We start from the raw sequence: 22,559 nt of genomic DNA on the forward strand, positions 1-22,559 counted from the left end.
GAAGACTGGAAATATATTGCGGAGAGTCTGCAATGTATTTCTGTTCTGGCAGAGCTCTTCTGGAATGTGGGGAGTGCTTTGGAGTCTGAAGCTTCTTGTGCAACTGCACCTGTGCAATGGAAGTTGCACGAGGGCTCCCATAATGCCCCTGCAGCTCCTAGAAGCATGGACAATGGTAGAACATAGATTTAACAAAGACTGATCTATGTATGTATGGTACCGTGCTGTTCTCTCTGTTGATTATTTATTTGCCAATAATTAAATTAATTTAATATTTTGCTCCTTTTGTACATCTCTCAAATGTTTGAGCTACAGAGGACACTACAGAATTTCTTTAGAAAAAGATTATTCCTGTTTGATGGCAAAACAATAACACTAGTTATAAGATAGTACAATACATTATGTGACTTTCTTGTTGCATGGATATTTAGTTATTTATTTAATTTCTATACTGCCTAATATAGAAATCTCTAGGCGGTGTACAAATTAAAACACAATATAAAACATTTAAATTTCATAGAACAGATAAAAATCACAATAGATAAAAACATTAAAATAAAATAAAAATAGATTTCAGCTAAAAGCCTGGGAAAATAGGTATGTCTTCAGGGTCCTCCTAAAAACAAACTGAGAAGGAGATGCTCTTATTTCAGCAGGGAGCACGTTCCAAAGCCCTGGGGCAGCCACAGAGAAGGCCCGGTCCTGAGTTGCCACCAAACGAGTTGGTGGCAACAATAACCAGACCTCTCCAAATGATCATAATAAGCAACAGGGTTCACAACAGAGGAGGTACTCTCTTTAGCACCCTGGATCTAAGCCGTTAAGACTTTATAGGTAATAACTAGCACTTTGTATTTCATTCAGAAACTTATTGGCAGCTAGTGCAGTTCTTTTAGAGTTAGTGTTATATGGTCCCTTCGGGTAAACCCAGAGACCAATCTGGCTGCATCATTCTGTACCAATTGTAGTTTCTGGACTACATACAAAGACACCCCATGTAGAGTGCATTACAGTAGTCAAACCTAGAGGTTACCAGCATATGTACCACCGTTTAAAGGTCATTTGTCTCCAGAAATGGACGTATCTGGCGTATCAGCCAAAGCTGATAAAAAGCACTCCTGGCCACAGCCTCAACCTGAGAAACCAGGGAAAATTCGGGATCCAGGATTACTCCCATACTAAGAACCTGATCTTTTAGGGGGAGTGTAACCCCATCCAGAACAGGCAGATCTAAACCATCTTTCAGATCCCAACCCCCTACAGATAGTACCTCTGTCTTGTTTGTATTCAACTTCAGCCTGTTATCCCTCATCCAGCCCAATATCGCCTGCAGGCAGACACTTAGGTGGGGTCATGCCATTTCCTGATGAAGTTGGTATGAAGAAATAGATCTGGGTGTCCTCAGCATATTGATAGTATCCCAGACCAAACTTCCTTAAGATCTCTCCCAGCGGTTTCATATAGATGTTAAAAAGCACTGGAGACAGTATGGAGCCTTGTGGAACCCCACACTTTAGCGCTCACTTTTCAGAACAACAGTCTTCAAGTGACACTATCTGGAATCTGCCAGAGGTGTAGGAACAGAACCACTGTAAACAGTGCTACCCAATCCCACCTCCTTCAAGCGACCCAGCAGGATACCATGATCAATGGTATCAAAAGCCGCCGAGAGATCCAAAAGGATCAGTAGAGTCACACTCCCTCTGTTGATCATCAGTTGGAGATCATCCATCAGGCCAACCAAGGCAGTCTCAACCCCATAGTCCACCCGAAAGCCAATCTGAAAAGGATCTAAATAATCTTTATTTAGATCCTTTTCATGTGGAAAAGGATCATCCAAAACTGCCTGGAGCTGAGAAGCAACCACTCAATCACCTTGCGCAACGAAGGAAGATTAGAGACAAGTCTGTAATTAGCCAACTCTGAGGGATCTAATGCAGGTTTCTTCAAATAAGGTCTAATAGCAGCCTCCTTAAGACAAGGAGGCATCCTGCTCTCCCTCAGAGAAGCATTTATGATATATACCAGACCCTCTCTGATAATATGACTGCCAGATGATATAAAGAAATTATCATGTACTTTTGAGCTTTTGTTCCTCAATCTCCAAAGCAAATGTGCCTAACTACTTCCTGTCCACCTCTGCACTTTGAGTAGCACTGTTTACTTGCCTCCATAATATCCTCCAAGTTTTCTTCAGCATCTGCCTTCTCTGTCGACAGTTTAGCAGCCTTAAAGTAAGTCTTCATGAGAAGGTGACCCTTCTTTGCGCCAGTCCAGTGAGAGCGTGGAATTTCAACCAAGCCATACCCTAACAGCAACACAAGGAGGAAGAGGCCCCAGGTATTGGCAGCAGCTATTCCAATTGTTTGAAGTTCATTCCTAGAATAGAAAGAACGGCCAGCCATTTCACAGTAGCAGAGCAAGGAGATTCTTGCATTGGGAATCCAAATTTGATGCTTTACTGAACTTAAGAGCAGAGCATAGGGTGAAGCACAAAGTCTAACAAGGAGAAATTATTTATATGGTAAAACTGGGGGGGGGGGGGGAGAAGCACCATATCTTTCACTTATGAGCCAGTGTGCCAGACTGGACAAGAGAGAACTGGGTTGAAATCTTCACTCAGCCATGGAACTCGCTGTGCAATATTGGGCCAGGCACAGTCTTACTGCTTTAAGGAATAGGATGAGAGGATAAAATGGGAGGAGGAGAAAAAGAACCTTGTATGTTGCCCTGAATTCCTTTGGGAAATGTTGGGATAAAGATTTAATCAAAAACATTTTTAACCATAAAACCATGAATGTTAATGGCATACCTTATAATAATGAAATATTTCAATTTTTAAAAACAGACCTTATATCTTAACATATTTAGGGCAGGATGCAAAGAGCCATGTAACTAGTTTCATGTGCCTAGAGGCTTCAGGTTTTTATTTATTGTATGTTCCCCCCTCAGCTACATGACAAGCCACTTCTGAAATGAGGACTGTTTCAAAAAGCAAACTGCCATATAGTATGAAGGTTTGCTGTTCAAAAATTATTTATTTTTAAGAGCACAAAACACAAGTTATCTGGGCATGCCTATAGTAGATCTTTGGTTCCTGCCCTATTTCCTCCCACAAGAAAAATCCAAGTTGTGAAAATACTGGATGTAACTAAATGTGAATTCCGAATAAAAGGGATTTAGAACATAGATTTTTTTTTATTTAATACATCTCTACCCCACTTTTCAAATAACTCAAACACCACATAGATTTAAAGAAACTATGCAGTGCTATACTACTAACCCCTAAATCTATAAAAATTTGAAGTACTAGAATTTTTGAAATCTTACCATTGCAAGTTGATGCTTAGATTTACAGCCACATATATTAAAATTGCTCCAAAAATCAGAAGGTATGTCCCATAATAAATTGCATTTTCAATTAATGCTGTTTTAATCTTTCCAGTAATGGAAAAACCTCCTGACCTAGCATACGATTGCATAAAGGGTAACAGAATCCTAGAAATGAATATTAAAGAAATACATCAGTTTTATTTTAGCTATTATTGTTCATTAATTAATAACAAATTATCCAAATAACTTTCCAGAATCCTATTGAACATATTGCTCCGATCAACATGAATATAATCATAAGTGGCTATAACTCTTATGCCACTTACTCCACAGAAGTTTATTCACAAGGAAGGAGCCTGCCTCATGTCAATGGTTTCAGGACCACAACTAAGGCACACCATTAACAGGAAGCAGCAAATTCAATGGGACCTTCTACAATGAGACCACCCATCCTACTGATTCACTGGTGAAGATGGATCCTAGTCTGCAGCAGGAGTGAGCTTCTTCCCTAAATTAAATACTCTCCACCTTTTAAATAAGCTAATTTAGGGGAAAGGCTGGCTTAAACTGTGTGCATTCTATGGTTTTTAGGGCACAATATTTAAACCCTGCATTTTGATTAAGTCATCCTTGTCTTAAGTCACTCACCTGGTCACCACAAGACAGCTAGGAATTTTGCCCAGCTTGGGTGAGTTCAGGGATTACGTTCAGGTGAATGGCAGCAGTGAGACCTTTCTCTTTTAACTTTATGTTGTGCTTCCGTGGGTGGCAGCAGCTTCAACAGCAGCTTTATTATCAGCTGAAGCACTAATAATGTTCCCAGTGACTAGATCCTGCTGGTTGCCAGTTTTATTTAGAACACACCAAGAAACAACTCCACTACATGATATAAAGTCATTTCTCGATGCTTTCTCACAAAAACAAAAGTGGTGATCAGCAAGAGCCAGCCTTTAAGAATATTATCAGCACTTCATGAGCTGCTGCTGCTACCAGAAACAATACGCCTAAATTCTCCCTAGAGGTTTTTAATTAACCATTTAAACATTTTTCCAGTAAACATTTTTCCAGCTAGTATCTTTTTTGGGTTAATTACAAAGCAGGATTAAACCCAACAGAAACTCCCACTGTCGAGGGCTGACTTTCAATAGACTGCAGCAATAGATCCATCTCATCTATACATATAATTCTCTAAGGCTAATCCCATGCATGGCAGCTCTAGTGACAGTTTGCGAGCAGAAGCACCGCGTGGTGATTAGGCAGTGGAGATTCCATATGCAGATAGGGAAGAGGAGCCTGTGATGGTTAAGGCCAGTTGGAATGCAACAGTTACTGGTTGGAATATGTTCTTGATTGTAGAGGAAAGGAATCTGTCTATTTATATTCATTCATTCATTCAATTTTTATACCACACTCCCAAAATGGCTCAGGGTGGTTTACAATTAAAAACAGAAACCATTAAAACCAATAACAATTAAAACAGAAATATAAATATGAACACCAATTTAAAAAAATCTTAAAAAACAATTAAACTATCAGAACAATTAAAACCCTGAAAACCAGGTTAGCATTAAAACAATTAAAATTAAAACTAATTAAAAACCCTGAAAGGCCAGGCCAAACAGATGGGTTTTAAGGGCTCTCTTGAAGGTCAGTAAGGAATTAAGATTGCGAATTTCTGCTGGGAGTGCATTCCACAGCCCGGGAGCTATATAAAAGGATAGTGGGCAGGGGTCTGCAAAGAGAGGGGTTGTGAGGGAGGAAAGAGCCCCTCCAGGAGAAGGAGGCTGCCATTGTGTGAATTAGATGAGGAAACAAGACGAACAAGATCTGTTAACTCAGGAAGGGGGAGAGAGAGAGAAGGGAGGGGAGGGGAAGAAAGATAGGGAGGAAGAGAGAGTGGAGGAAAGAGAAAGAGAGAAAAAGAAGGGAGAGGAAGAGAGAAAGAAGGAAGGGCGAAGGATGGGCCCGAGCCTGTCAGCGACCTGAGGGGAATGAGTGGCCATGGATGTGGAGGCAGCAACGAAGGGCCCAGTCAACCGCTGCTGCTCTTATGGGGAGGAGCAGGAATGGGGCTCAGGTAAGGATGGGGATAGGGGGCTGCAACTTGGCCAATAAGTGCCAGCAATGCTGCAGCCGTGACCAAGAGGAGTGAGGGGATGGAAGCAACTGGATGGAGGAGGAGCAGGAGTGCAGCTCAGGTGAGGGAGGAGAGATCTCTAAGTTGAGGGGGGCCGTGGCTATATAACTCTGAATATAGTTTCATTTTTAATTTTTCACCAAGTTTCTGGTTCTGGGTTCTATCCTTTGTGTTGCTGAGACTGATTTGCAGACTGATTTGGCAGGAGTGGTGAGATGCCTACTGAATTCTTTAATATGTTAGACCTCTTAAGATTGGCTCTTTAACCTATCTTTAATATAATCTAAATAAATAAAATGTTAATTTGATTTCTAGAGTGTGTATGTTTCATTTTCTGGGCAAACAGCTGGTCAGAACTCAATAACCTCATAGCTGAAATTTGGCTATTGGGGAATATTAGGAATTAGAAGTAAATAATTCCAACAGCACATTAATAATTAACACCCAAATTTTAAGCAAAACATGTTGACGTTCCTTTGAATTTGTTAGCTGGAAAATATTTGTTTAGATTGCTTCAAACATTTTAGAAATTCCCTTTGTTCCTTACCATGTTAAAAACTGTGATGTCCAATATACTACACGCCAGAAGATGGGCATAATTCCATGAGGAATATAACTCCATGGTTTGAAACACTCATTTTTTCTGTCAAGAGAGTCAGTTACAGAATTAATTTTTGTTTCAAAGAATACAATCTCTCTCCAAAAATCATTTCCCCTCACATCACTGATTGCATCAGTGTTGCAATACAGTAAGTGTTGCTACAAAATAACATTAAGCTCCACTGGAGACTACTCATGTTAAAACATTCTAGAACTGCTTAAGTTGCAGCAAAGTGAACAAAGTATATTATCAAAGATGCCTGTAGCGCAAATATTCCTAAAGAATACATCACAGAAGGGAAAAACATTTTACATACACATGGGGGGGGGAGCAACAGATGCATGTTAACAATGACAACAACATGTATTTACCATTATCTAGTATTATACAAATGAAGTGCTAAGGATGGGTCTCAGCCCCCTAGCACTTCATACACAATAGAGGGGCTGCATAATATTCTTAAGATGTGCTGTTAGACAGTTGAAACACCATTTCACACACTCACCTGTCTAAAAATCCCTTCATGAAATGGGGTATTAAGGGTGCAAGTACATCGTGCGCATAGCAGAAGAATGCAACACTGCATCATACAAATACACACACAAATTCATATGAATATATACCCAATTCCTGTGACTGAGGAACTAGGGGCGTGCTCGAAGCACAGTTTGAGCGCCAGTATGAGTCCTGGTTGGGAGCAGGGAGTGGGAGCTTTAAGAAAGAGGAGAGCAGGTCCTGAGCATGTGCCAGCATGCACATGATGTCTGCGCATGCGCGAGCGCCATTTGTGTGGTCAGCATGGTGTTGCTGACCACGCAAATGGCACCTGCACGTTCATGGATGCCATGTGTGTGCTCGCTCCACACAGGGGGTACTTGGGCTGAGCACCGTCCAAGCAGGAAGCAGCATGGGGCAGGATCCACTCTCCTCTTAAAGCTCCCATTCCCTGCTCCCAACCAGGGCTCAAACTGCGGTTCAAGCACACTGCTAGAGGAGAATGAGCATGTCACACACTGTATAAATGCTTGCAAAGGGAAACAGAGATGCCTCCCCATTGCTCAATGGCTAACAAAGGATTCCCAAATAGATGACCACTGGAAGAGGCAGCGAGAGGAATGAATGTATTCTGGGCCTGGAGCAAATCCCATGCACCGAGTCTACTCAAAGCAAAGCTTCATAAGAACACGTTTGCTCAGTGCAGCATCTGTAGCCTTAACTTCCCTTTGTGTTTAGATGAAAGAGTTAAAAGATCCTGAAGGCCATAAAAACCCTTCCTGGGCTGGTACAGATTATACTTTGTCCACCTGCCTAATTCCATGCGATTAGGTTGTGTGTACGCATGTTCGCCCCTGGAAGGGGCGAATTTCCCTGACTGCGTGGGTGGGCAGTTCATCTGAACTGCTCCTCTATACACAGTCTGAATACTATAAATGAACATCCTGATCATGTGAAGTCAGGCCAGCAAATGAAGTATTGTCTCAATTATTATCCTGATACCAACAAAACATAAATATCCTGCATAGAATAATGCACCCTCACTTGAAAACAATACTATTTTTTTGTTCCCATTTACATTCTGCAGAGAGTATTTCAAAATTTATATTTCTTATCATTAGAAACATTTTCCTAATTCCCAATCCAAATTTACTAATGCCCAATTTACAGCTGTTAACCCTTGCCTCAATCAACTTTAAACTAGGCCCCATTATGTTACCACCTTCCTACTAATGTTTAGGTAGGAAACAATCATACCCCCATAAACAAAAAGAAATGAAAACAAATGATTGTCATTTTATCAATGGCCAATCCAGTATAAGACTCTTCAAATAACCACAAACCAATTAGAAATGTAGCTTTTATGGCTTATTCAGTGATGTCCAAAGCTAATTTTATTCAAGCAGCAGTAACCACAGAAGCATTTTTTAAAGGAAGAGCTGAAGTAAAAGTTATATTACACTCTATTTAAGAGCCATGAGAGCCATACATGGAGATTAAATTGGTTACTCAGAGGCAAACCTAGTGAGAATCATTCAATTATCACACCTCAACACAAACTTCCGCTCTTTCTAAGGCAGGTTATATGCCATAACTTCTGGACGGCTCCGTTTACAAAGATATTTTATCTTCCACTTCAATCTTAAATAGGAGCAGGTTCTTAGATATTAAAGCATTCCTGAAACAAACTCTCATGGCGGGGTGGGTGTGTAGTCTGTGAAGCAGCAAACAATCCTGCTAATGTATTTATACTCCTCTTAAAGTATATGCCTACTATCTACAGTATGTTTTATTACTGATTGTATTGTAATTTTATTGTTGCTTTTACTGCTGCTGTTTTAGTATTATCTGCTGCTATGCTTTTATTTATTTTAAATTGTTTTATTTTTGTAGCTTACTTTGGAGGCCTTTGGCTGAAAGACAGCCCAAAAATATTTTAAATGAATAAATATGACAATGGAAGGATAAAAGCAGAAATTGGGACACGAGTCCAGGATTTTCTCTGGCTTTCCACAGGGTTATAAATGAAATTCAAAGACCTATGAAAGGCCTGAGCAACTGAAGTAAATGATCTTCAATTAGTATAACCCACTGTCAGATCACAACTTTGAGCTCTACCATTAAAGGCTGTTTCCTCCCATAGGTTCCATGACCAATCAATCAAAGATTCTCTTAATTATGCCATTCATTCCCACCTCTGAAAAGTGTCGAGTTTTCAGGGGCTATCAAACAATTATAGAATGACTTTCCTCTGATGCGCTACCAATGATATTTCTTAATATTTTTTTACAGGCAGTACATTCTGTGGTTGCTAGGAAATAAATGAGTATTCTAAACAATATGTCATTTTCTTTCTGTTTTAAAAATACACAGACTGCCCTAAATCTTCCAGAAAAGAGTAGTATACTACCTAAAATAAATAAAATTGAATTTATAAGATGATAGCTAGACTAATAATAATAATATACCATGTTTCCCCGAAAATAAGACAGTGTCTTATATTAATTTTAGCCCCAAAAAATGCACTAGGGCAATTAGCGGTACATCAGAAATTACTGCTAGGTCTTACTTTAGGGGTAGGTCTTACTTTCGGGGAAACAGGGTATATAATCTTTATTTGCTAGCCGGCCCATAACAAATTGTTCTCTGGGCAGCTCACAATCAATTTTTAGAAGTCTGAGTGAACAGAAAGGTAAAACAACAAAGTGATGGTGCCAGCCAGGAGAACTTCACTAGGGAGCTTATTTCACAAGGGCCCTCTCCCTAGCAGCCACTCAACTCATCTCATTTGGTAGGGGCATTCAGAGCAGGGCCTCCAAAGATCTTAAGGTCTGAGTCGGGACATATGGGGCAAGGCACTCTCTCGGGTAATCCAGTCCCAAGTCATTTTGGGCTTTTTAAAGGTTAAAACCAGCACTTTGAATTGGGCCCCGAAATGGACTGTGAGACAGTGCAGTGGACAAAGCACTGGCGTAATATGATCAAAACATCCAGTCCCAGCTAATAATCTTGCAGCCCTATTTGTAGTTTCCAGACTGTTTTCAAAGACAGCTCCACATACAACGCACTGCAGTAATCTAAACGAGAGGTTACCAGAGCATGAGTAACTGTGACCAAGCTCTTTCTCTCTCCAGGTATGGTTGTTTTTTTTTACTTTTAAATGTATAGATGTTTTATTAATGAAGTTTTCTTTTTGTTTTTACTCGTATCTTGTTGAGGGCTTTATCATGCCAAACTGAGGTGCTACTCTTTAGGAAAGATATTAGCTCTTTACTTGTTTAATTTAGGTAACAGACATTTTTCTGGTCACAGAGCATTACTACACAGAGACAACATCTGTTTTCCATACCCTGAAGCCAAAACAGCAGTGGTGTGCGATCCATTGTTTGCGTGACTTTCAGAGGGACTAGAATTTACAGCAGCTTTGCATCGATTGTATATAGTCTAGAGAACAAAAAAAAAATGACAGAGAAAAAAATTTTCAAGGAGGAAAAGTAAAAAGACACTCGCCAGTTTAATTGTATGATTTATTCATTTGCAATTCAAATAGGACAGCTTCTCTGCTTATTGTGCACCATTTGGGGGAACATTTTGCCACAATGTGCAAAATAGAAGGAACCCACTGAAGAGCAACAGACCACAGAACTGGATGCTCAAAACTAGACCCATCCACTCTGAATCAGATGTGGAGGGAAAGCCCCTACATATAAAAGGAGCACCATGCAAAGGAACCAAGGGGCAAGGCTACCCATAACTTGTAGTAAAGCATCTCCAGAACAGGGGAGCAGCCTCATTCTCCTGCTGCTAGTACAACCTACCTCTTGCAAAAAGGTGTTGTGGAGGAGGTTAGAGGCAGGTAAGAAACAGCCTTATTTTATTGCCATAGGATGCTACTGTAGCTGTTGTACCACAACAAGTATAGCAGGTGATTGGGCTGTGTTAAAAAGCCAAAATGTAGCTGAACTGAATTTTCATTTGCTTGGCTTTTAGTTTAGACAAAGCACCAGCATATAGTGAAAACTGGAATTCTCATTTTTAATATTTGTGATATTCCCTCCAATATAAACATAAGATTATTCTGAAAATCAAAGTTCTGACATGATTTTATTCAAAGAGATCACTGCCAATTTATCAAATACAGCTATGGGATTACAGATTAACTGCAACTACTCCTACTTGGGAAATTTTATGCATTCATTGTCAACTTTTTAAAAAGGGAGAAATAAACAAAAGTTCTTACCGATGTGACATCCAAAGGCAATATAAAGACTATGAGAAAGCAAAGATACCAAGCTAGTAGTGTTGCTACGATCACAAGCTTATGCTGTTTTCTGAAGTCTCCATATCGATGAAGTATGATTAATGCCAAAAAGAAGACAAATACTATCTCAATGCCCAAAGCTGATCCACTCATTATTGCTCACTGTCTCCAGGCAGGATAAATTACTCATTTAGAAGATAAAGTGTAATCACTGGAATAAAAACAAAAATATAAGTAAATCCTGTGCTGCATGATTGACAAACATATTGACCCATGAGCTCCTGCAGATGTATGTAATATGTAGAAAGGCTTTTCCTTTACCATACCCCAGTAGCAACACTCCGTCCCACCAGCACAAAACTCTGGGACCAGGGTCCAAAAGCTACTGGCTATGCACAGTGAGGGGCTTTGGGTTCCCATTTCTCAAATGGCAGCTCCCCTATCACCACATTTGAAATGAAGATGTTAAAAAAGCTGCTTGCGATGTGGTATAAGGGTCCAACAAAAAGAGTTCAAAAAACTCACCAGAGCTTGGTTTAACAAATGTACTCAATCCTAGTTTGTATCATCACACTTCAGATTTTCTTGCTTCATCCAAGCACAACTCCCTACTGCATGCAACCATAGCCTAATGTAGAGGCCACTAAGTGCTTAACAGAAACACCAAACATCACAAGCATCAGTTTTCCCTCTAAGGCATGCGTTCACATGTTTTTTGATGTCCGCCCAATTTTAGATCCTGTTCATGTTGAATCAGGAAGGCCCCATTCTTAAAACATGCGAGCGCACACTGTCTTGATACTGCTGCCCAGAAGAAAACTCATTCTGCACACAGATGAAAAAAATGAGAGAACACTGACAAGCATCCTGCATTACAACAGCACTGCAGTCAGATAATAAACATACACTACTTAATCTGCTTCACAGCTGTTCATTTTTCACCCATCCTACTATACAGCATTTTCAGTTTTATCAGATTTCATGTCATTTATGTTGTTAGTGAAATAACAACAACATAGGAAGGAACATACGAAGTTGCCTTCTACCAAGTCAGACCATGGGCCCATCTAGCTCAGTATTGTCTACACTGACTGGCAGCGGCTTCTCCAAGGTCGCAGGCATGGGTCTCTCTCAGTCCTATCTTGGAGATGCCAGGGAGGGAACTTGCAGTCCCATCCCCTAAGGGGAATTTCTTACAGTGCTCACACATAGTCTCCCATTCAAATGCAAACCAAGGTGGACCCTGCTTAGCAAAGGGGACAATTTGTGCTTTCTACCACAAGACCAGCTCTCCTATAACAACACACTTGGAAATTATAGGCAGGGTCATGTTGCACATAGAAATCTAGGTTTCAGTGAATTATGTCACTGTGAAAGAAGATTTGAAAAAAGTAGATTTGAGAAATATGCAGCAAGTGCCACCAAAAGTTTCCTTGATACACAATAAACTGTAAAGGTTGCCTAATGAAGGAAATAGGAGTGCATGAATGAATCACCTGGCAGTTCCTTGTCCATTCAAACAAGCCTACAGCTGCAAACAAGGATGTGTGACGTAGTGCAGCATGGGAAGGCATTAAGAGCTCAGAACTACTTGTTTTAAAGCCCTTTGGGGGGCTTTAAAACAAGTGGTTGTGGAAGGCAAAGCACAGGCAGATTGGGTGTTCAGTTCTCCTCCTGTCCAAATGCTATGCCTTAAATTGTTCCTCCCTCCTTCCAACACATATTCTTGTCTGCATACAAGTCTGCTGTTGTCATGTGCACTTTGGCCCCCAGGAATGCTCTTAGCTTCAAGACTACAGACCTACGATAGCTGAAAAGTTGGAAATGATTTGTCTAAAATGCAGTACAAGTACAAGGCAGCATTGGAAATTGAAAAGAAGCCAATCTGGTCAATGACCATCATTGAAAATGTGTTATATATTTATTCTGTGCATTAGATAGACATAATGACTGTGAACTTGGGAGTGGCTGCTGACTGAATTAAACTCACCCTTAATGTTTTTACCTGCCAAAGCCTATTCATAATGACTTGGCTGCAAATTACAATTATAAAAATAAGACACAGTTTGTTGAAGCACATAATCTGATAGGATATTTTTACTGCTTACTTTTTAGCAACGGGATACAAAGGTGATGAAAAAATGCAAACACAAACATTAACAGTCTTCCATCTGCTTTATATTTGGTAGGATATACCATAGGATATACAACTCAGCTTACTTTAAAAAGAAGAAGAAGAAGCAGCAGCAGCAGCAATTTGGGCCAGCTCAAACTGTTCCATATTTACTGGAACAGTCACAAGGAAGGACATTTTGCAGCTTTAGTTCTGGACCACCTCAAGATGGTCATACGCCACCCTGAGACAAGATAGCCCTACAAGAAGATTTGAAAACTGTCCTACTGAAGAGCCTCTCTGGTTTCCCTTAAGCCAGGGCGCACAACCCCCTCCAGCCAGTCTTCCCTCAAGCAGAAAATCCCAGATGTTGTTGACTACAACCCTCAGCATCCCCAGCCAAAGCCCACTGCAACTAGGGATTCTGGGAGCTGTAGTCAACAATATCTGGGATTCCCTCTTACAGGGAACACCGCCTCCAGCGGCTGCTGGACTACAACTCCCACCATCCCCAACTACTGCCCACTGTGGCTTGGAAAGACAGGGGTTGTAGTCCAACAACAGCTGGAGGCGATCCCCACACTGGGATCTAGGCACAGCCGCAGAACCAGGGGGCACCAGACGTGTGTGTGTGGGCTGTACCACTTCAGGATGCAAGGCGGGGGGGGGTTCCCTCCCCTGCGTCAAAGAAGCACATAAACCAGCACGGGAGTGAGGGAGAGACCCGAGCCCAGCCTGCTCCCTGCCGTGCTGGTTTTCTACTTGTGGGGAGCTGCTGGTGCTGCCCCTCGGAGGAGCGTTCAAGGATACAGCCGGCGGCGGTATTGCCCCCATCCTGCTGCGGCTGCCTAGGGTCGGCCCGGCGGCCTCCGAGGCGAGGATTCCGAGTCGGAGCGAACCCGGGCGGCAGCTGCGGCGGCGGGTCCCGAGCTGTGCGCTGGCCTCCCGGGACTTACTCAGCACAGCGAGGACCAGGCCCGTCCTCGCCCCATCCCTTTCCTCGCTCGCCCACGCTTCCCGGCGGTGACACGACAGGGTCCCGAAGGGCCTCTCTCCCCGCCAGGCCACAGAGCGACGAGGCGACACCTCCGAGCTGCCCTCCGCGGGAACGCCTCAGGCGGCGTCTGGGGAACCGCTCCAGGCGGAGGCCCCGGCTCTCCCCAGGAAAGCAAGGATAAGCCGGCGGCTGGTGCTGCTGCTGCTAGCCGCAGACGCTTCTGACAGGTCCGGCTTGGCCCAATCGCTCGCCGTCGTCGGCTCCTCAGGCGCGTGGAGAAGTCTGGGTAAAACCCCAAACAGAGAGGGTGTTGTAGTATCACTACACCTTATCCATCGGAAGGGGGAGTGGAAAAAGAGCACTCCCGTCCTTCTCCCCGGGGGACTACAATACCCAGGAGCCCTTGCGCGGGCGGGGTCCGCCTCGCGCGTGCGCAAGACCGCGCTTTCCGCGGAACTGGACGAAGCGGCGCTCATGCCAGCAGTCCAGGCGGGACTAGTGCTGGCTCAGTTTTGTTTTCTATACGCCGCGCTTTAGATTTTGTTGATTTCATTCCGGCTTTATATTGTATTAGTACCCCTGAATAAGAGTAGAGGCGTAAGCCTCAAGCAAACAGGTGGGGCAGTGAAGCCCACCGAGCTCGGTGGGACTTTTCTTATGCTTGTGTGGAGCCAATATGCTTCTCTGCGCATCCATGTAGCAAGTACAATGAATATTAATAAGAAGTACCCCTCATTGGGATTGGGAAGGGGAGCAGTAGATTATTGAGATTATTGGTGTTAGTAATAACTGCTTCGATCGTTTCTTTAAACCTCTGCTAACTCGCATGAGAGGTTGTTGTTGGCTATCTCATATTGTTGGCTAAAAGTGTTGGCTATCTCATATTTAGCAGGCGACGATTCCTATTTATCCCAAAATAATGTATGTCCGGTGGCTATTGCTTGTGTATTTATAATAGATTATATATATATTCTTTATAGATTGTGAGCCCTTAAGAGACTGGGAACCATTTTCCCATCTATATTTCGATGTAAACCGCTTTGAGAACACTTTTATTGAAAAGGTGCTATATGTATTTTGTAATAACGTAATAAAAACTTTTAATAAAAATAAAATACTATTATTAATGGAGTTCACTTATCTTAATAATTGCTTTATGCCGTTGTTTTAACCTCCAATAACATTATTAATACCAAAACAAAACACTATTTCTTTGCAAGTCACTACAACTCCCATGAGTCATTGCGAGAGCTGGGAGAACGTTAGCCTGGGTGGGCCGTGCGCGGGAGTATATGTTGTTGGGTTTCCGGAGAGCGCCTGCCTGCAATCCTTGCTGGATTCGGAGAGCTGCTGCAGCTGCAAGAAATCAGGGCAGGACAGGGGAGCTGGAAAAGCCGTGGGATCGGGGGTCCCAATTTTCGATGCATCATTCCGTTTGAGCGCCATGCACAGGTAAAGGCGGATGAATGCTGCGGGAGGTGGGGAGTTGGCGGAGAATCCAAGATCAGCAGATCCCGCCAATGCACCAGCGGCTTGCGCGCGCATTTGTTGCTCCGAATGTCCATCCAGTTAAAGACTGCAGCCCACTTTTCGAGTACAGTAGTCTGGTTGCACAGTGGAAGATTGTAATACTATGCACGCTTACTTGGAATTGAATCTCACTTAAATCAGTGGGCTAGTTTCTCAGTAAACCTGCATCGGATGGGGCTCCTGCAAGTCATTTTTGGACTGCAGCATTTCCCCCGTATTTTCTCCCCTGCGCCTTATGTGGAGCCAGAAATGTAGCTTAGCCTTGCCTATGCTGTTTGTTAGCATCTCTCCAGGTTTCAGACAGGAGTCTTTTTCCAGTCCTGCGGAGATGCTGGATTGAACCTGGGAGTTTTTGCATGAAAAGCAGGTACTCTGCTTGCTGAGCTGTAAGATAACCTATTGGACACTCCAGAGCTGTTACATTTAAGAGTGATGCGACAACTTGCCGTGGCACTGCACTTGTGGGTTTTGAAACAACTAAGTCAACTTGAAATTTTACCTAGTGTGACTGTTTGCTCTTTTATTCTTTCAGAACAGCTGATAGTGTATATAGCAACCAGATGATACTACATGCACATTAAGGAAATACTGTTGTAGAACACAAACATGCATTTAGCTGATGGGTTCAAACACCTGTTCACCATTTATGCACATGACATAAGATTTCACTTAGGTGTATACAGTATACAAACTCTATCCATGCAATCCATTGTTTGGCAGCAAAAGATTGTGAGAACTAGGCATACCTCTGTATTGTTGAACACATGTCTGTAATCTCTTGTGCAGAGGGGATGGGCAGGCATACTCTACTTAGAACAGTGGGCAGCAGCTTTCCAGGGTCTCAGGCAGATACTTTCCCCATCTTTGTTGCTTGAAGTCCTTCTAATCAAAGGTGCCAGAGATTGAATATGGGGCCATCTGCATGTAAAACATGTGAGCTTTGGCCCCTCGGCATCCTTTCTGGGATTTCTATCCAGCAGCTATGTATGAACCCAAGGACTACTTGATGGCATGTTCTCTAAAACCAATGTAACTATTGAATCACCACCTGCAAGAATGCAAGATCGTCTTTTCAAGGTGGTGTTTTGAGGCAGGGGGAGATGAACAGGCTGTTTAACATATTTTTTTGGGCTACCTGGGGTCTGTGTAAACTCATCATAAAGTGTAAACTCATCATAAACTCATCATAAAATGAAACAAAAACACACACACACTCTATTTGCTTTCTCCAACTAGCAGTATTGTTTGGGAGGAGATCTGGTCTTGTAGCAAGCATGACTTGTCCCCTTAGCTAAGCAGGGTCCGTCCTGGTTTTGGGATGTGCCTGAACTGGTCCGGAGGCCATTTTAGAGGCCTCCGAACCGGTTTGAACGTGGCCCGGTTTGGCGCTGAGGGGGGGGTCTTGCTTTAAGGGCCGGGGGGTTGTACTTACTCCTCCTGCCGCTTTACCCCCCCTGCGCTCTGTTTTTCTGCAAAGTTTTTGGGGCAGCAGCGTTCCTCCCTGCTGCCCCATCATTTGCAGGAAATAGTGGAAGTAGCCGCCACGTGCACGTCCGCTGTGCATGTTGCATGCGCATGCAATGTGCACGGCAGACATGCACGGTGGCGGGCACATGCGCTGCGGCTACTTCCACTATTTCCTGCAAACGATACGCTGCCACCCCCAAAACTTTGCAGAAAAACAGAACGCCGGAGGGGGGAAAGCTGCAGGATGGGTAAGTACAACCCTGCCTGCCATTAAAGCACGGTTCCGTGCACATCCCTATCCTGGTTCCATATGAATGGGAGACTTGATGTGTGAGCTCTGTAAAACATTCCTCTCGGGATAGAGCCACTCTGGGAAGAGCAGAAGGTTTCAAGTTCCCTCCCTGGCTTCTCCAAGATAGGGCTGAGAGAGATTCCTGCCTGCAACCTTGGAGAAGCCGCTGCCAGTCTGTGAAGACAATACTGAGCTAGATGGACCAATGGTCTGACTCGGTATGTGACAGCTTCCTATGTCTTCTGGATTCTCCTGTGCTGGTGCTGTGCTCAGCAGGAAGGTAGGTAGTTCCCCAGGTGCCACTTCAACTTCCTGGTAGGATCTGTTCAAGTTCAAATATAGCCATGCAAGGATGACATGAAGGAGTTACAGCCAGGCTGGATTCAGCTTGCAAGAGCAGAAGGAGCACCATGTCTCCATTATTGTGTGTACGTGCACATTCATGCCTGGAATGTATAACCATTGGTCTTCATTGATTTTCAGGGAGAGGAGACCAAATCTCTCTCGTCACTTTTGAGAATATTTATTTCAGAAGATGTACTTGCGATCACTTGCCATGTCTGCTAAGGAGCAGCCACAAAGGTCATGCATACAACCATTTTTGGCAGATGGGGAAGGTGTGGGGGAAAAGTTAAGACCAAGCTTACCTTCCCCTCATACGATAATGATCAACATGTGGGATGCACTGCTTGTGAGCCCACACAATCACACAGCTCTCTGGAGGCTTGGCCTCCAGGAATCCCAGAATGCACTATGGATTCTTCCTTAAGCTGGGCGCTCTAGGCACCTGGCTCTGTGTTTGCCCATTCTGTGTGCAGCCTGAGCAAACAATCCCAAATCTGGGGTCAAGGGCTCACTCGCGCCTTTTAACTCAGGTTAAAGCCCGGGTCAAAAACTTACAGGGGAGGCAGCGCCAAGATTGGTTTTGATCCAAACGGAGCTGCTGAAGCCTGGGTTTGGCTGCTCATGTGAACAGCCTCACAGATTGGTATTGTTGTACATAAACTCTGCAGTTAGACTTCTGTCTCTTTTCTCCCTGCAGGAGACATCTCCAGGAAATTCCAGATTTGGGCAGCAACATCAGCACTAGTTTTACATGGGCATGGGATCCCAGCAAGACATCGGAGCTGTTCTCAGGCATGGGAGTGTCTGCCCTTAAGGATAAGCTAGGCAATGAGAATACCCCACAGGAGCTGCTGATGTGCGTTGGCCCACCGCCCAAGCGCCAGAAAGTCAAAGACAAAGAATTTGTGATTGCTCGCAGGCCGAGGCTGCCTCGAGAGGTAGCAACAGGTAAAGAAAATAGCAGCAAAGATCCATTCAAAATTACGGCCTTAGCCAATTGATGACACTAGAAATGAAAACTATCATAGCAATCTTCATGTTATAATAGTAAGGCATACTTAGTTGTGGGTGGACTTTTTTCAACTGGATAGTTAAGTGGCAATCATTATTGACATCTGAACAGAATTTCTTTAGTTTATTATAACATAGTTCTTAATTACCCTTTTCAGTTTTGGGTCCGTTGCTACCTGTAGTAAGGCTTGCTTTCTCCTATAGCTGAGCATGCCCTCACTTCTAATCTAGGGTCAATGGGCTTCTTTAATTTGCATGCACTACTACATTTTATATCCCGCTCTTCCTCCAAGGAGCCCAGAGCGGTGTACTACATACTTGAGTTTCTCCTCACAACAACCCTGTGAAGTAGCTGAGAGAGAAGTGACTGGCCCAGAGTCACCCAGCTAGTACCATGGTTGAATGGGGGATTTGAACTCGGGTCTCCCCGGTCCTAGTCCAGCACTCTAACCACTACACCACGCTGGCTCACCTTATAGAACACAGATGAGAATAATAAGGAAGCAGGTTTGATTTGGGATTGAAATGTCTTCCATGTCATTCACTATGGCCAGAGTTTGTCCTTTCCAGTTTTTCAGGCATAACTTTAGCTCCCTTAGCCTTGGTAAGAGTCTGCCTTAGGGTATAGTACTGCTGGAAGAAAAAAGAATTAACTTGTGTTTTATTATGCTTAACTTGTGCTACCTCCAACTTATCTTCTGTTCCATTCCACTTCCTTCTAGAGCATTTTTCTCTCTCTCAAAATGCTTCTCTAATTCAGTCGGGTTGTGTGATGGTTATTCCCTTAAGGGTAACTAAATGCTTAATGTTATAGCTCCACTTCCAGAGCATACAGGATCTAGAATAAGGGACTTGGTGTCACTACAAGAACTCAAGTTATTCTCACAGTGGTAGGAGCCAGCCTACTGCCTGCCTAGGGTAGCTAGTGTTATTTCTGTTGTTTCTGGGTCTCTGTACGGCACAGCTCTGCTGTGCAAGGATCGTAGGATCATGGAGTTTTGGGTGGTGGGGTGGGATCAAGGTTCCTTTCTATGCACTGGCCTGGCTGGATCAGATGCAACAATCCTATTCTGACAAACCATACTTGGTTGTTAGACCAAGAACAAGCTGTATGCACACATGTTCCTTCCTCTCTTGCACCTTAATTCAATACTTCATAGTTTACTGAGCCACAATTTCTGCTGACATCCACTGGGAAGCTGATATGAGCAATTCCTAAAAACCTGAATATTGAACTTCAGTTTGATATCCTGGTGGTGCAACCCAGTGTTTCCTGGTTCAAACATCACAGGAAACTGTGGTTTAACAAACCAGGAAATAGTGGAATTGAAGTGTGAGAGAAAAGGCAGGTGGACACACAGGCAAACCAACCATGGTTTTTTGGATCAGGATTGTTCTATCAGATCTGAACCAGACCACTGTTGGTCTTCGCCATATAAGCCAGCGCAGTTGTGCTCGAGCCATTGTAGAAAGGAAAAAGGGTACAAGGTTCTTCAGGAGAGGAGAGCTGGTCTAAGGAGAGGAGATCTGGTCTTGTAGTAGCAAGCATGACTTGTCCCCTTAGCTAAGCAGGGTCTGCCCTGGTTGCATATGAAAGGGAGACTAGAAGTGTGAACACAGATAGATATTCCCTTCAGGGGATGGAGCTGTTCTGGGAAGAGCAGAAGGTTGCAAGTTCCCTCCCTGGCTTCTGCAAGATAGGGCTGAGAGAGATTCCAGCCTGCAACCTTGGAGAAGTCGCTGCCAGTCTTTGAAGACAATACTGAGCTAGATAGACCAATGGTCTGACTCAGTATATGGCAGCTCCCTATGTTCCTATGTATGTTCCAGGAGTTGGACAAACGAGCCGATGCTGCCCATTTCTGAGGCTGCACAATGCTGTAGTAGCATCTTTACAATGGGCTGCCTGATACCATGGTTTGAAACCCTGAAGGTGCAACATTAATTATGTCATGGCACAGCAGGTGAGGGGTGGGAGAAAGCCTCATTCACCTCATTCAGAGATCGAACAAGCTTGGCCTAAGACACACAGACCTTGCCCTGATCCAACTGCTCTGTGCATAACATGGGGAACAGGAAAGCCCAGCATCTTTATTGGATAAGTATTGGTAGAAGAGCTGTGCCCCTTGAAGAAGATGAAGAAATAGCAGAAATAGCTCTGTTGGTTTTGGAATGCTTTTTCCGAATACCAAGACCTGATCCAACAAGCTCTTGAAGGCATTTTGGTAGAATTAGAGCTGTTGGTAGTTCTACATGTACATTCATGCCAAACATTTTTAGCAGTATTTTAGAGAAAATGGTAATAGCCCACACCTTTTCAGTAGGAAAATGCTGTAAGTGCATACAAAGAAAAGGAATGATGAACCATTAGGCTGGAGAAAAGCTGCTTTTGAAGAGCTACAATCTTTTCATGATAGTTCAGAATGTGTTTTTAAAATGTGAAATGTCTGTTGGGCTTAATTAAAAAGGTTTTGCATCAGTAAAAGTCATTATTTTTAAAAACACTTAAAGGATTAGCTGTAAACAAGCTGTAAAATTTGCTTTTTTAAATAGTTTAATACTCTTGTAACATTTCCCCACCCCATAAGGTATTTCTTGGGATACCCTGCCTGATGAATTGCTGCTGGGAATCTTCTCGTATCTGTCTTTAACGGAGCTGCTGAAAGTTTCCCAGGTTTGCCAAAGATGGCATCGACTTTCGTAAGTGGCAGCCGATTACTCACATGTAATCATTTAAATGTTGAGTTCTTTTTTACAATGCTCTCTCTGTCTCTCTCTTTCTTTCTTTCCAATACCCCCCAGTAGACTTGAGCCCAAAACGTTTCGGAGGCCATTATAGAGGCCTCCGAAACATTTCAGCTCCGGGGCCGTTTCGGCACCAGCGGGGGGCGGGGTCCTTTAAGGGCGGGGAAGGGTGCACTTATCCCTCCCACCGCTTTCTCCCCGCCAGTGCTCCGTTGGTACCAAAATCCATGGGGCAGCAGCACGCGATGGGCGCACACGCAGCCAGTACTTACGGCACGAAAGGAGGAAGGGGCAGCAGGGAGGTATGCTGCTGTCCCATGGATTTCAGTACAAACGGAGTGCTGGTATCTCACTTATGTTTTCTTTAGACTGGCAATCCTTTTTGGAAGAGGGAGCCATTTTTCTATTCCTTTTGCCATGTAAACCACTTGGTGAACTTTTTGTTGAAAAGCAAGATATAAAGAATTATTATCATTGTATGAGTTTGGACTTCAAGGACTAGAATTACTACTACTACGAATATTTATATACTGCTCTTCAACCAAAGTTCTCAAAGCGGTTTACGTGGGAAAATATACATAAATAAGATGGTCTCCTGTCCCCAAGGGGCTCATAATGTAAAAAGAAACATAAGGCAGATACCAGCAACAGCCACTGGAGGGATGCTGTGCTGGGGTTGGATAGGGCCAGTTGCTCTCCCCCTGCTAAATATAAGAGAATCGCCATTTTTAAAGGTGTCTCTTTACTAAGTTAGCAGGAGTAAATTAGTCTGTTAATGATATCATTTGCTAACCAGAAAACTCAATTTCTTCCTCAGAATTGATGAGTCACTCTGGCAGACGCTTGATCTTTCAAATAAAAGTCTACGGCCAGGAGTGATTGGCCAGTTGCTGCCTTTGGGTGTGATCGCTTTCCGTTGTCCGAGGTCCTGTGTCGGGGATCCTTTGTTTAAAACAAGCAGGTATGGCTGTCCTGGAAGAAAGCTACCCCTTTGTTCCATGTCCATGGTTGCTGTATATTTAGGCCCACCCTCCTTTCTGGTGAACCCCTGTCTCTTTTGAAAAATAAAGTTTATGTAGTTGGATATCTACAAATCCACTTGCCAGTGGCTAGTGCCCTCAACCCTCTGGCGAGCAGGACGCCCAGCACCTCACAGATCTCTTCCCCAGAGGTCTCATTTCTACTTCCATGTTTGAAAAGGTAAGTAATAGCAGGAATCCTTTCTGAGCCAT

At 43.3% G+C, this 22,559-nt stretch overlaps 2 protein-coding genes across 4 annotated transcripts in view; one reads left to right on the forward strand and one right to left on the reverse strand.

The window, feature by feature from the left end:
• Positions 1 to 14,284, reverse strand: part of LMBRD2 (LMBR1 domain containing 2) — a 50,365-nt gene extending 36,081 nt beyond the window's left edge. The window contains exons 1-6 of one of the 2 annotated variants that reach the window (XM_053295285.1): positions 13,897 to 14,284; positions 10,807 to 11,038; positions 9,916 to 10,010; positions 6,018 to 6,113; positions 3,331 to 3,498; positions 2,169 to 2,379 (exon numbers count right to left, since the gene is read on the reverse strand). In XM_053295285.1, the coding sequence (XP_053151260.1) occupies positions 2,169 to 2,379; positions 3,331 to 3,498; positions 6,018 to 6,113; positions 9,916 to 10,010; positions 10,807 to 10,980 (744 nt within the window). In that variant the 5' untranslated portion in view covers positions 10,981 to 11,038; positions 13,897 to 14,284. The remainder of the gene's footprint in view (positions 1 to 2,168; positions 2,380 to 3,330; positions 3,499 to 6,017; positions 6,114 to 9,915; positions 10,011 to 10,806; positions 11,039 to 13,896) is intronic. The other variant, XM_053295287.1, reaches the window with a different exon arrangement.
• A 930-nt stretch (positions 14,285 to 15,214) lies between these two features.
• SKP2 (S-phase kinase associated protein 2) overlaps positions 15,215 to 22,559 on the forward strand; it is a 32,627-nt gene continuing 25,282 nt past the window's right edge. The window contains exons 1-4 of one of the 2 annotated variants that reach the window (XM_053295289.1): positions 15,215 to 15,389; positions 18,269 to 18,519; positions 21,171 to 21,282; positions 22,145 to 22,288. In XM_053295289.1, the coding sequence (XP_053151264.1) occupies positions 15,382 to 15,389; positions 18,269 to 18,519; positions 21,171 to 21,282; positions 22,145 to 22,288 (515 nt within the window). In that variant the 5' untranslated portion in view covers positions 15,215 to 15,381. Of the gene's footprint in view, positions 15,390 to 17,578; positions 17,809 to 18,268; positions 18,520 to 21,170; positions 21,283 to 22,144; positions 22,289 to 22,559 lie in introns of those variants that run through there. The other variant, XM_053295288.1, reaches the window with a different exon arrangement.

Source organism: Hemicordylus capensis, chromosome 2, assembly GCF_027244095.1.
Source record: "Hemicordylus capensis ecotype Gifberg chromosome 2, rHemCap1.1.pri, whole genome shotgun sequence".
Lineage (NCBI taxonomy): Eukaryota > Metazoa > Chordata > Lepidosauria > Squamata > Cordylidae > Hemicordylus > Hemicordylus capensis.